The sequence below is a fragment of the Mytilus galloprovincialis genome, chromosome 10 (genome assembly GCF_965363235.1).
Source record: "Mytilus galloprovincialis chromosome 10, xbMytGall1.hap1.1, whole genome shotgun sequence".
NCBI lineage: Eukaryota > Metazoa > Mollusca > Bivalvia > Mytilida > Mytilidae > Mytilus > Mytilus galloprovincialis.
This window is the reverse complement of record NC_134847.1, coordinates 67,464,653-67,480,422: the sequence shown is the minus strand read 5'-3', so window position 1 is coordinate 67,480,422 and position 15,770 is coordinate 67,464,653. Positions and strand designations below refer to the sequence as shown.

The following is a 15,770-nucleotide window of genomic DNA, read 5'->3' as shown; positions in this document are numbered from 1 at the left end:
GCTACTGATGAAATTGCGCTAGTTTACTTTGCTACATGTACAATATACGATTGTTTACCTCTTTACATGAAGTACTTAAGCTAAGCCTAGTATACTTTGAATGTTACTGATGAATCTCTTCTAGACGATACGCGAATCTGGAGCACTAAATCTATAATGAGTTTGCTACAAGGTTAATATAACCGTAGTTTTTTACCGCGTTATAAAACTTACGATAATAATATTATGTTTCATAGAAAAAATACGCTTGTTTACTTTGCTTTTGATTAAAAATTTACGTTAGTCTCATATTTTTTATATAGTAATGGATCCTTTTAAAGCAGTTTTGTAATCTAATGCGGTGGAATAGTTAGTCCCTTGTATTGTTTTAATAACAGTACCAGTATTGTTTCACGTAATATAGAAAATTTATAGAATTTTTATGGTTGATATCGCTATTTTTTATTTTATGTTAATAATTGTACTGTACGTGATCAATACCACGCAAGATGTTTTTATATGAGTCTGACCGTATTCATAACTAGGCAAACAACACTTTGAATGGAATAACTATATGATACAAACTTGATCTTAGCGCGTAATGGAGCTGATGTTTTTTTCTTAAAGTGAATCAACGATTTTGATCAAATTTTAAAAACATTTTCAGTTACGCATCGTTCATTCTTTTAACTGTTAAGTAATAAGAGATACTCAGAAGTATATAGCCAATATTATATTTTCGTAGTATAAATATCATCCTATAGTTCAAATTTACTAAGCAATCCCGATATTGGCTTTTTAAGAGGCTTTAAGCATCAGTGTGCCGAAATGCATATGACAGTTACCTATACAGGACTTAAGGGCATACGATACAGTTTTGATCCCGTATTTACATTTTGATAAATATTTTTCCTGATTAAATCAAATATGTAATAAAAAAATATACCTTCATATGCTACTTTTTGAGTAAAATGAGGATTTGTGGCCGTGTTAGCCATTTCGAAAGACAGACATAACTTTTTTGTTTTAAAAGATAAACACAAATTAGTTTTTGTTAAATAATTTGTAATTTCTATATTTTATAAGTATCCTAAAAATTTATAGGTTTTTTATTCAGAAATAACTCATATTCATCAAATGTTCAAATGTAGGAAAAAAACCATCATTGATTGCTGTATAGTTTAAAACAAAATGCACTATTTACGTTGAAAATTAGCACACATAATCTTCTTACGTAATCAAACCAAATGGCGTTTTAAAAAAGACGGGTCCATGAACTCGTTTTGAAGTCAAATAAGTTTGAATTATAAAAATCAGTCGAAAACTGAATCTTTTCCCGATAAGTCATAGTTTGACGTGGCGAAAATATTAATTTACGTTAGCAACGTCATTACCTCCCCTGTAACTGTATCGTATGCCCTTAAATTGCAGTGAGAGAATACAATAACAGCTATGGTATGCATAAACCATCATTGAGCTGAATGCATTGCAGGTCAACCATAGTGTACTGTGATTGAAGGTATATAATGCCTTAAGTATCATCGAGCTTGTGCCCGACCTTATGCTCCGCCAGAAGCGAAGAGGATAGGTAGGTAGGTATCATCGAGTCGTTATAGAAATATGACGATATACTATATTGGCTGAAGGTCGGAGTTAAAAAATACACTTACTTTAGCATCATTCAGTCGAGTTGAATATGAAAGTTCAATCGTATTGGCTATCGATTGAAGGTATGGTATATCTTAAGTATCTTTTGGCTGTCACCAAATATGAACTTAAAGAGTGTCTAAAGTATCATTTAACCGTGAAGACATATGTTATTTTATAGAATTCGGAAAATATGCAAATATTGCTTCTGGTCCGAGACCACAATTGTCGTCCCTTGATTTTCGTTGTTCACAAATATAGTCCCTAGTGTTAACAGTGGGTTACTTGCCATTAATTTTTATACCTCTTCCAAATTTATTTCACCATGTTTAATGCCTCAAATTGCAACAAGGGGGTGAAATTACACTGTAAAAAAATTTGGGTTCAGAATTTTAAAGGAAAGTAGTGATTTGGTCCAGCTGAAAAAGGTTGCAAATTAGCACTTCGGAAGTCAAAAGATTTCAAGACGCCCTAAACATAAAATTGTCCATATTTTGAGTTAGAGCAGATGAAGTTTTCTATAATTTTGATATAATTTGTACCAAAAGTAGTACAACACACTGTAAAAATTTCATTGAGAAAGCGCAGGTGGGATTTTTTTTATTTTCATTTATCTTCTAAAAGAAATACACTACGAAATAATTGTGGTCTCGGACCTTTTTTACAAATATTTTTCAAGTTTAACATCATTTTTGTGTGAAATCGGACTAATGAAACATACAAGACCCATATTAAGAAGGAACAAAAAACAGATAGTTGTGGTTTCCTGATTGAATTATTGCAAGTTCTTATACAGAGAGAGGATTGGACAAGGGTTCCTGACTAAGACTAACAGCACAGACAAACAATATAACTCCGACGTATCGTAAATAAACCATGAAAAGGATACCAACAACACACAACATACTAAACAGGAATTAACGTTCTGTCTATACATATACAATGCGTTGAGCTGGTTTCTTTTGGTTCATAATCATTAAGAAAATAAAACCATAGATTTGAAATGAAGTTGATATTTAATCAAATAACAGTGATATACAAATGATAAACATGGTAAATCAATGGAGACTAGAAATACATACACAAATCATCTTCATAGTCATGTTTTGTATGAATATAGATAACAGATCACAGTACGGTCTTAAGGCAAACACCAATCAAACAATTATCGTACATCAACCACTTTTATAATTATTGATAATATAAATACATCCTAAGTAAACCGGAGGCTCTAAAGAGCATGTGTCGCTCACTTTGGTCTACGTACATATTAAAACAAACACGCATTTAATATAGACAAAAATAGAATTCATGACAAAAGTCTCTGTTTTGGTTACCCAGCAACCCAACAGGCAGTTTTTTTATGCATCTGGCAGATAGATGCTGACCTGGTGCACATTTAACTAATGTCAGATTAGCTCTAAATGCTTTAGTTTCAGAGATATAAGCCAAAAATGGCATTTTACCCCCATTTTCGATATTTAGCCATTGCAGCCTGGATATTTTTTAAAAACTAAATATCCTAAGGATGATTTAGGCCAAGTTTTTTTTTTTTTTATTTGTCCCAGTAGTTTTAGAAGGGAAGACGACGACAGACGACGGACGCCAAGTGATGAGAAAAGCTCACTTGGCCCTTTTATGCCAGGTGAGCTAATAAAACTACATTCCTTTTTTTTTTACCTATATTGATTATTTTTTTTTTTAAAATAATGACTTGAAAGCAGAGTTGTCTCATTGATAGTCATACCATATTTTTTTCATATATATTGATAAAATATTTTTTATAGTATTCATACATCCACCATCAGTATGATCATTAGTGACATAAATACATATTTAACAAATAATAATACAGTCTTATACACATCTTGTCTTTTTTGTTTCCTTAATAGGTATTGGAAGGAGACGCAGACAGAATACAGATCTTTGACATTTGTTTTCTTTTCCTAACTTTGGTTGACAAGGTTTGATTTTGTTAATTTCCATGCACTTCCATTCTTTGAATTAATCTGGGAGGTCGGTATGTTTCCTATACAATTTGAAAGTGTATGTTTAATTCTGAATTCAGGTTCCAAGTCCAAGCATGATAAAAATAGATTTAGTCGAATCTAGGTTTTTAAAGTAATTTTAACTAGTCGAGGTATTCTTTCGCCAGATTTCGTCTAGGTAAGGTATTCTGAAGTCGGTTTTATTCTATTCTAAGCATTCATAAGACCGCTTTGATGTAATAAATTCTCTAAATATTCTTTTTTTTCTCATGATTTCTTTTTAAACATCTTCAGACATGTATGTCGGAAATGTTTGTGTAGAATTGCATATATCAATGGATTAATTGCATTATTTATATAAAACAGGTGACAAAAAAAACTCTGTGATACGTTTTCAAAGTGAGATTTGGTATCATTTTGCTCTTTGCGATCCAATAGATTTTTAATTCGTATCACGAAAAAGGGTAACCATGAAAGAATAAAAACAGCAGTTACTAGTGACAGTATCTTGGCAGCTTTTAACTTGTCAGGTAAAATCTGTTTTGCCACGGTAAGCTCTTTTTTTCTTTTTACATCTTTTACTTTTGATGAAAAAGAAAACTTCTGAAAATTCAGATTGTTCTCAGTACTAATTGCTTCTACATCAATTATCGAAATAATAGCGGAGGTATTAGTGATTGTAGATTGTGGTTTCATATCATCCATCGAGGTGGTAGAGGCGATGATTTTTACGGGATTAATTTTTCTTCGTGCTATATATGCTTTACGAGCAACACAAGTGTACAACACAACAAGACAAGTACACATAGCAACAAAGCAACAAAACAAAACCGCTGCAAATAGTTTGTATAAAGGTGACTGTCTATAATGGCTGGTAACGTCACATACATATCCATGCAATAGAGTATTGTTTATTTCTACAACTATTTCACGTTTTCCATAAAATAAAAGCAATGGAGTACTGATTACTACACCAACAATACAACAAGTAATCAAAATATGCTTGGCGAAATTCTGATAACGGAAATACTTCAGTGGGAAACAAATAGCGATAAAGCGATCGATTGATACCATAAGGAGAATAGCAGTCGAAACACAAAGCCCGGCGTGGATCCCAAATTCAAAGAATTTGCAAAAGTATGTCCATTCTTGGTTGGTCGAATTGTACAGCTTATAGATAACATACGGATGAACAGATATCAATGTTATCAAATCGACATAAGCTAAATATAAAATAAAAAGAACAGCCGTGGTTTTCTTCTTTTGTTTGGTATACACAATGATGACAAGCGAGTTCCCTGGAACCCCTGTCACTATTAAGATAACCATCAATACAATGATCGTAATGCTGTCTGTCATAATTATCCTGTTGGCTTCCTCCGTAAGGGGTTCCCAGCATGGGTCCGTATTCAAACAAGTATGTGTTGTGTTTGAAACATTCATTCTAAAAATGGAAAAAAAATCAGGTGAATATTTCTTAAGTACTTGACAGACAACAATGTAAACAAAAATCAAAATATCAAAATTAATGTCTCCTCTTTCATTTCAATTCAACATTCAAAAACAACAATAAATCGGTGAAATAGAGTCCTTCAGTCATTTATAAGAAATAAATCTGTCTCATATCAGTTTTATTTTTTAATGTTTTTTTTTTTTTAACTTGTTGCATAGTTGCATCTGAAAAACTTGCATTATTGCAAAATGGAAAAAAACAAAAAATACAAGCAAAACAGGCTCAATTTAAGATAGTTTGGTACAAGATATATTTGACGAAGATGTTAGAACATATCTGTTTGGGTAAGGCCTTTTTTCTATCTGTTTTTTTTCAAAACTAGGTTAAATATGTCCGTCCTCATGAAAAAAAAATGCCTGTACCAAATCCGGAAAAGGACAGTTATCATCTATTCGTTTAATGTGTATGAGCTTGTGATTTTGCCATTTCATTAGGGACTTTCCATTTTCTTTTTAGTTCGAAATTGTTATTTTACTTTTATCATGTGTAAATTTCGAAATATTTATGCATCACAAGCTTCATTAAAGCTTAATAAAATTATTATTGAAATGCAAAGTATTTCAACCGGGAAGACAATAAAAGAGGGAGAAGATATCGAACTGGCAATTAAAAAACAGGAAAAAAAAAAACAGGACGAAAAACGTCCACAATGTATTTTTAACTACAAACTAAAGATGGTGCAACACGAACCCCGACAAAAGGTTTGGAACGATCTCAGGTTTTTTTGATAACAGTGCGGGTGCCTTTGGATCATGACTGCTTTACTTACTAAACAGATATTTTATTGATATTTGATAATGACAAGGTGTGACAATCAATCTTTTACATATTTCGTAGTAGAGAAACAACATTTTACGTTTAACAACGCGATGAAGATATTTGTTTTTCAACGTTTTCAAATTTGTCATTTAGAACACCACTTAGAATGATATATACCATAAAACTGATGTAAGTGACCCTATAGCTATTTTAATAATTCAAACGGAACGTTATGTGTCAACTATATATCAATGTTAAAGAAAAACCCAGGAATTTGTAATTGGATTTTTGAGGATTTTTCCTACAAATTTGTAGTAGCGAATTTGGCAAATTTAAAGTGATTTTTATAAAAAAAAATGTACAAAAGATTCAAATCTGTTTATTTCATTTAAATCAATTATTTTCAATTCACAGGTATAGTTCAACGAGCCATAGTTGTATGCTAAACGTTACCAAAATCTGTGACATAACCACCTTGACTTTGATATGACTTTTTTATTTTAAGTGTTTTGGTTCTTTTAAAATACTAAAAAGTAATATTTCAGTCAGCCTATAATTTCATACAATGTATCAATCGCCGATTAGGACATAAAACATTATATAAAATATGCATTCGTAATTCAATTAACACGATTAAAATTTCTATTTGTATTTTTTTACTTCTCTTGAAATAAGGAGAAAGCTAAAATTCTTACCTTTAAAATCTAAAGCTGTCATCTGCTTCCAGGTAAAAGAGAGATTTGATGAATTCAGCCTCCGCGCCCACGAGCTTGTTTAAAACAAACTGTTGATACAGTTTATATATCATATTTCTTATGAAGTCTTTATAATCTATCAACATTAACACCTGGTAAGTTTAATTGTAGGTAGAACAAATATGATGATTGAAGTCAAACATAACAAAAAATCAGTTTATAGCACCAGTAGTAATAATAGTCAAATTTGATACAGATAATATAGCATTTGTTAAACAGACTTAGAGTTAAAAGCTTAAACTCCATTTGAATATTGAAACTGACCAATACATGAATAATTAATGCATACTTTTAAAGTGAACATTACACTTGAGCTAGTAGAAAGAAAATATTCACATCAATAAACTTTTTAATTTCAAGATCATGAACAATGGACTGTTCTAAAACGTATACCTTTGTCATTCATTAAGTAACAACTTGCTTAGAACTGTTATCTTATTATAATATACTATAAATAATTATGACGAAATGAGTACTTTAAACCAACCAATTTTCGAGACTTTCGCAAGTATAAAATTAACGCAAATACAAATCGTCGCGAAAATGTATACCTTGGATCTTTCCTTGTTTATATACAACAAGCTAATTTCAAAATGGCGAAATTAAATCGCCGCGAAATTGACGAAAAAGGACTTAATGCAAAATAAAGAATCCACGAAAATAAGTTGGTTTACAGTATTAGATAGACGCTTGAGAGTATATTGTAGCATTTATAAAGACTTCTATATGTCACAGGTAGTAAATGTTATCGGCAAGGATTTTTCCTCTAGAATTGATAATTGCTATATTCACAATGGAATATTTCCATGTTTAGAATAAAAGCAGATATTCTTTACACTGCTTGTTTAATAAGTCTCTGACATTATTGGAAATTTAAAACAGGTAAAGATTAACGTTTTTTGATATCATGTAACTTTGCACTTATTCCGACATTCGGCAAATATCTATAAGCTGTCTGTTAACTCCCTAGTATTATTTCGATTAAATGGGGAAATAGAAGATACAACGGCGACAGTAAAAGAAGAATTCGGAAAAAAAAAACAGAAATACGTCAAACAGAAAAAAAGAAATGTCTAAACAGCGCTACACAGAAAACTAAAGACTGAGCAAGACGAGCCCACCAAGATATGGATCCACCAAAGATATGGATCTTGGGTGATTCTGGAGGGTATTTCATAAACAATAAGGCATACCTTTTGTTGTGTTTATTAAATATAAGACTAATGGAGTCTCAGGGTCAAAACTAAACATACGGTAATAGATAGTTTCTTATTCTCTATATTTACATGTTTTACTAAAAATGTCTTTCTATGTTTGTTAATTTTTAAAACTCTATCAGCACATTTGGTGTATGTCTCCATTTGTAGTGCGCGAGATTCCCCCGTGATTTAAAGGAATATCTTATTTATATAACTCTAAATAAATGTGCCAAATTCAATCATATATAAACTATTGTTTTATTTATATATTGTTTGCTAGATTTAAGTGCCATTTACATATATCCTGCATCCCATTTAAATCTAGTAAAAGTTTGGTTATCAAATATGACTTTTAGCTATGTCATGATCTCGGTTTTTAAATTATCAACTATGGAATTATCTGTGATATATTTGTCAGTTTGTAAATTTTGTAACGGTTGTTATATTTGCCAAGATGTAAGTCCGTTGATAAAATATATAACTTTCAGTAATGTCATAATCTAGGTTTTCTATATGCAGAACGACAGTTGTTTTAAGTCGAAATTTAAGCAACGTTTCAAAGAATTTGTTTAATATGATCAACTATTGAATTTTGATAGAATTCACTGTGATATCTTTGTAAGTTTTCTTATTTTGTAACGGTGGTCATATTTAACCAGAGGCAAGTTGTTAAAATTATTACGGGAAAGATGATGACACAATTTTAAATGTACATTCTGCTTATACTGACGTTACCATTAGTTTTTTTCAAATCATGTTATTCTCTAGGTTCTTTTTGACGTCTGAAGAACAGTCGTTAAGTTTATTCGTTGAAGATAGTCTTTCGCGGGTACAATTCTGTTAGATTGAGTTAAAATGTCGGATAAATACATATGTTTGATTAGATACCGTTTATGTGACTGATGACAGAAATTCGCCTCAAGGTTGTTATAGCTATAAGGGGCAAGCTGAAGACCACTTCCGGTGCGGTATTTCTCGCTGTGTTGAAGACCCTTTGGTGGCCTTTGGCTGTTGTCTGCTTTAAGATCGGGTTTTTATCTCTTTGACACATTCCCCATTTCCATTCTTAATCTTAAGGTAGGTAAATATACTAAATAGTTACTATAATTTGAATAAAATCAATTCATTTGATTGTATAAATCTATTGTATTATATATTATCATTGTAAACGCATGTTATATGTTTCTATGGTTATACTTGTCACAATAGACATCCTGTAAATGACAAAAATAAGAGATTACCTTTGGTGTGTTTGAAGTGTTATTATACTTAACTTAGTGATTAGTTTAGTTTATACTCAAGAGTGAGAAACAAGAACATCTATAATGACAAACATAAGAGATTACCTTTGGTGTGTTTGAAGTGTTATTATACTTAACTTAGTGATTAGTTTAGTTTATACTCAAGAGTGAGAAACAAGAATATCTATAATGAAAAAGATCAGAAGATTAAAAATCATACCGATGAGAATTCGCGAGAAGAGATTTCAATATCCGTAATATCTGTTCAAATATCTAAATTGAATATTTGACAAGATGATAAGTCAACAAAATAAACAACAAAATTGATATTTCAACTTTACAAAATTAAAATGATATTTGAATTAAAAAGTGCCTTTTTATATATAAAAACTTTAAAAATAATCACCCAAACTTAGAATTGAATAATATGGTTATACTTATGTCCATACCCGTGAAGTTGTTTTAGCTGAGCAAGTTGTAGTGAAATTCTGCTTTACACATTCCTCTGTGCTTCGAACATTTTTACAGTTCATGCATTTTACCGTCTTAAACAAATCATCTACAATACGAAGGTATTAAAGATATAATCAAACAAGTATGATCAAGTATAGCCCTCAAAACCACGCTTTGCAAGATAGTTTCTTGTATTATTGTATACAAATGGATTTCTACAAAATTTATTACGGTAAAAATAACACCATATTGCCATTGTCATTTCTTAAGAGGTATGTATGCAATTGGTACACAACATAGATCATAGATGCATATGTTTCTAAAAATTTGACATTTCTTACTTCCAACTAGATATATATTTCTCACTTCAAAGTTTGAACTGAGAGATACTTCTAGAAAGAGGCCGAGAAAATGTAAGTTTGGACAGGAAAATGTCTTAAAGTAAGTAATGTCAACTTTGAACTTGTAAAGTCAACTTGGAGCTAAGAAATGTCAATTTATAACCTAAAATGTCAAGTTTGAATGAAAAGCATGATATTTTACATTTTGAACGTTTGCTAATTTGCATTTCATGATTAAAAAGACTAGTCTATATGTTTTATTGTCTGGGATTTTGTTGTTATGTTGCTCCTTTATTAGACTGTTCACTATTTCAAGAAACATGATATTTAATTTTCAGAAACTGAATATTTTGAAGAATCCCAGTGTCATTTATCTTTATATACTAGATGTAATACCTGAACACGATCCAAACTGTGAATCAGACAAATCTGTCATTCGAATGTTAGTGCCTTCACATTGAGCTGTTATTACCAATAAATCGCCTTGTCTTGCGTTAATCGATTGTCTAAATGCCCTCATCTCACAATCACAGTTTAATGGGTTAGCATTAATGGCCCTGAAAACCAATCATACAATATATCCATATCATCTTCTGTTAGTATGACAAATGCTCATTTGTATATTACACTTAATTACTTTCATTTGAATACATTAATATTGCGACTGTAGACATAAATAAAACTAAGAATATATAATAAAAGATGCAGAAATAATCTAACAATATTTCGCTCTTCTAAGAAGGTAGTATGTAAATTGTAGTTTATAATCCTTTTCTAATGATTTTTTTAGGTTAGTTTTTAATGATTTCCTGTTGTCCCTTTTGACACTACAATCTGTTTAGGATTTTATGCATAGTTTTTACGGTTCTAAGTCGTTTAACGATTAACGGGGTTGTACAAATACTTATACAAAAACGTCTGTTTTAGGCGATGTAACACAAGGTCTGCCGAAATTTTAAAATGAAATAGACTGTGTGCATTAAATTCTAGAAAACGCAACTATTTTAAAGCTAAGGCTTATCAAATGTAATTAACACCCGAAAAATAATTATGATTAAATAATACAACCAGACCAATACCAATCCATCAATATTTACACAGTGTTTGAACCTTGAGTTAGACAAGTTTACCAAGTTGGCCAAAAGACGAATTTAGTCCTTAGTATGTATAACTTTTTTTTCATACATTTTTCCAATTTATTTCTTGATATTTTATGCATGAAATATTACGAAAGGTGATTGAATTACTTGTTTAAAAATATGGGTTCTAAATCTTCATGTTCAGTAGTGATTTGGTCTAATTAAAAAGGTAATAATAGTATGTTTGAAGCTGTCAAACTGAATTTTAGACCCCCTTAACACAGCAGAATTGTCAATATCAGGAGTAAAAACTGGTAGAAGTTTCAATAATTTCTATATTTTTTGTCTCAATAGTCAGTTCACTACACTGTAAACGTTTTTTGAGATAGAGCAAATGCGATTTTTTTAATTTTTTTATTTGAATTTATTGTCTAAAAAAATGCACTACGAAATAACTGTGTTCTCGGGCCAGTTGAAAGACAATTGATGGGATTAATAACTATTGTGAAAGAACACAAATTATGATATATTCATGTTAAAGTTACCTGGTCATGTGAATTGTTTTTTTTTTTTTTAACAAAAGAATACCATATAATAAGATATTAATCAAATGTGAAAATAAATATTTAATTAATACAATTATTTTGTGGAAGGTGTAAAAGATTAGGTAACACAGATTTATCAATCATTTACAGCAACACCAATTATTATATGTCCCTCCGTTAGAGGAAATAAAGAGGCAAACATGCATGCGAAAAAATCTGAAGACAAAAGTTTGATAAATAAATTTCAAAACACTTTTTCATACTCTTGTTAAAAGAATTTCAAGCAAGAAGTCTTGACCATAGGAGGCTAATCTATAACTTACAACATTCCAAGTTTAGGAAGGTACAGGATACTATCTCTATCGAAACTTGATATTTTATTATTCGAAAGATCTCTGAAAAATATAAGAATGGGACATGAAATACTAACAAATAGTTTCAAATATATTTGTTTTATCACTCACCACAGATAAACAATATAATTGGAGATTCTGGTTCAAGATAATGTATATATATATATATAACTTTGAGGTTTACCAGATCAATACAAAATGCATGAAATTGCACTTTGTCAAAACATTTATTTGGCATCATACATCTAATCTGCGCAATATCAGGTCTACTTCCTGTAATATAGCTAGTTATGTAGGAGCCTATATATATGAATACTGTAACATACCAGTACTTTACTTATGGAACATTAGAAATAAAATGCAAATGTGGATGTTGAATTAATACTTCGAAGAAGATGATATGTGATAACAAGTGAAATAGTCGACAGATACAAACATGAAAGCTTATATGTCAGATAGGAGCCGACATAAACATGGTAAAAAATGCAAATCGACGAAATTATAAATAACAGTCTACTAACATCTACACAGATAATAAACATTTGGCAACACGAATCCCAGAAAAAACGAGAATGAAGCGCTCAGGCAGATCCTATATATACTGATAAATTGGAAGATGTACAAAACATATGTATTACTGTAAATTAACCAGAAAATAAGAATGACAATAAAGTGAAAGAATAAATAATAGGTCCAATTATCAATATACCATTCCGATATCTGGAGGTCACCAAAACATAAGTTGCAGAAAAATGTGACGTAATTAAATCCGGTAGTATCCAAATAATTGTCTACGGTGATGGACACAGAAATTCGTATATTCTTGTCGATTGAAAAACACTCTAAATATTCAATGATTGTTCCAACAAATCTCATAACTTTTATTGACGCAGAATGTTATTTATTTTCGCCAATATTTGAATATGAAGTCATTGTCTTTTTTGTTGTTCTTTATAAAATGTTCATGATAATAAGTAAGAAAAATGAAAAACCATTCAGTAATATCACAACTAACCACAAATTCGCAACAAGTTTTATACTTTGGTTGCTGGTTGGCTTCATGTTGTACATTCCTCAGATTGGATTTTGTGCTAGATTTATTATTTTGTTCTGTAAGATTATTCCTAATATCAAGAGAAATAACTCTGTTTTAACTTCAAGAGTTTTCCTTCAAATGTAAATATCATTTTGTATCTACCAAACACTTCATTTATAAGCCTGGTACTTTTGATTAGCTTTTATGATTTTTACGCAGAAATGAGAAAAAATATTTTATTTATGCCATAAAAAAAATCGCTAAAAAGAAATGAAAGAATGTTTGTTCAATACTTAGCTATTCTAGTTGCATGCATATACATATACACAAATTGCGTTGATATGCAACAGTCTTAAAGAATAATAGACTAGCAACAAAATATGGAATATATCTTCGGGAAATAACGGTTTACACAGACAGGATAAAAGTGTACAAGCCCACAGATTTTTAGCTGCGATAATCAGGATAATGACTATAAGTATATACGATAAAGATGGGTCAAATATTTTGGATTAATAAACGGCTTTCGTTATTGACGTTTTGTTTTTGTGGCAAAATTTGACAAACGATACGATAAATCTGATATATTATAGATAAAAAATAATTTTTTAATTTAAAACAGGATATTAAACATTCCGAAAAAGCGATTCGGACTTATAAGATTTATAAACTGTTATTCTCATTTTTAAAATGTTTCGTCCGAGACGGTTTCACCAAATCAGTAGCCAGTACTTCATGTTCTGATGAAATATCAATGATATGTTATTTATTTCTGTAATTTCACTGTTGGTGGTGTGTCAAATTGGCGATGTGGCAATCATTCACTCAGACATAGAATTACCTTTTCCCCAGAGATTTATAGACAACCTTACGGAGCACATGTGATATAACTGGGTTTTTTTTGGGGGGTAGGTTTGTGTCGCTCAGTCTATAGATTTCTATGTTATGTTTTGTATATGTAATTGTTTGACTTGTGATCATTCATTTTTACCCTTACATATTCATTTTGTTTTCGACTTATGAGTTTGAATATCTCTTTGGTTTGGTATTTTGTTTTTGCCTCTATTTTGTCTCAATTTGGTGGCGAGAATGGTCAGATGTAAAGTGGCGAGAATGGTTAGATGTATGGAAATCGTCGATAAAAAATAGTCACAAAGCATGACACCCAGTCAGGAATAAAACAGTTGTTATCATTCGTTTGATGTGTTTGAGCTTTTGATTTTGGCATTTGCTCAAGGACTTTCCGTTTAGAATTTTCCGCAGAGTTTGGCATTTTTGTTGTATAACTCCTTAAATTCACAAACGTATAACAAATCTAGTCTACAACAATAAGTCGAGTTGATAGCTTATATCATTTTTATAAGCGACCCTGGTTCTCAGTTAATAACACGCAGCAAAACATTTTCTAATATTTTGAGTATTTGCTGTATCCACTAGATACATAATTTATCAGCAATAATAATATACTTACAATGAAACCAGATTTGGTAGGTAAGTAAAAGATCCAGACTGAATTACTGTCAGTTTGTTATTCTGTAGATTTCTGTAATGTGATACGTAAAAATATGTTTTATTTCAAATAATATTACACTAAAAGCAGTAAATTTTTATTATTTTTTTTCAATTTGAAATGTGAGACGATAAGAGTTTTAATATCTGTTATTGTTTGTATGGTTTCATTTCATGTCTGTAATATTTTTCATATTATAATCGTCAGTTCTCAAATATTTGCAATAAAGGAGGGGCGAAGGAAACCAGAGGGACAGTCAAGAAAGCATACGTACATCAAAATTTGATTTTCAAGTTCAAAATATACATTTATAAAAACAAAATTCAAACGGTATACATAAGAATGAAAATATTTCTGATTTGATAGCATGTTTTATTGAACAATTAAAATTAATTGAAAAGTATTGTATTTAAAGTTTATGCATGTTGTTTGATGCAGTTGTTGTCTTTTGGTTTTTGTATTTGTTGGTATAGTTTGTCTTATGTTTGTTTTTAAATTTGGCAACTAGAAGCGTAACTTTTATTCTGAAAAATTCATCTTTAATTGTAATTATATAGAAAATGTCTTATTAGCCAAATAAAATGACTTTTGAAGATATAACAAAGCAAAGAGTATTACTAAAATCATGTAATTATACCTTATTAATATAGATAAAATAGAATTGAATTATGATCATAGAAAATGGTGAAAATATTTCAGATGTATAATATTTTTAAAAGGATTTTTGTTTGATTTTCAACACAGAGTCCACATTGTTGTTGCTGGGATATACTATTATATATTCCTTTGGGAATCATCAGCTCAGTAGTCAGTTCTTCGGTACTGGCATATGATTTATGAGAAATCTTCCCAAAACTGTCTTTTTTTTATTTACTAATTATAAAGAATCTAAGGTTTCAACTCTCCCTGTCAAAATTTACCTTAGATGAATTTGGGTATTTTTATGTTCTTTTTGGTCAACAAGCTCTATACCTGGTTCGTTCATATATATCCTTGGCTTTCAAATACTCAGCATTGAGCGTTATTGATAAATAATTCAGAAAAGCACTTCGGACGCATGAAATGTTTTTTTTAAAATTTATTCCGATTATGGTCAGATACGTCTGAATGACTAACATACTTAGTTGTTAGTAATAAGTACTGTAACTTCTATACTTCTTTGGTACTGTAATACTTACATGATACTCAGTTTGTATAATTTATCAAAGGCTCCCTGTACTATAGTAGAAATCAGATTGCGTTGTAAATATCTGCAACAGATAAATATCAAAGGTCGCTAAATAGCAGTTAATGTTATATCATTAAATACCAATAATAACAGATAACTGTCAGAAGCAATTCTTACGCAGGAGAACGTTTTAAGTATTACTGA

General features: G+C 30.4%; 1 protein-coding gene across 2 annotated transcripts in view; it reads right to left on the bottom strand.

The window, feature by feature from the left end:
• The window catches only part of LOC143048189 (adhesion G-protein coupled receptor G6-like), a 71,107-nt gene that overhangs the window by 35,987 nt on the left and 19,350 nt on the right, over positions 1-15,770 (bottom strand). For both annotated transcript variants that reach the window (XM_076221720.1, XM_076221719.1), the window contains exons 4-8: positions 15,577-15,648; positions 14,360-14,431; positions 11,823-11,894; positions 10,272-10,432; positions 9,531-9,640 (exon numbers count right to left, since the gene is read on the bottom strand). In XM_076221720.1, the coding sequence (XP_076077835.1) occupies positions 9,531-9,640; positions 10,272-10,432; positions 11,823-11,894; positions 14,360-14,431; positions 15,577-15,648 (487 nt within the window). The remainder of the gene's footprint in view (positions 1-9,530; positions 9,641-10,271; positions 10,433-11,822; positions 11,895-14,359; positions 14,432-15,576; positions 15,649-15,770) is intronic.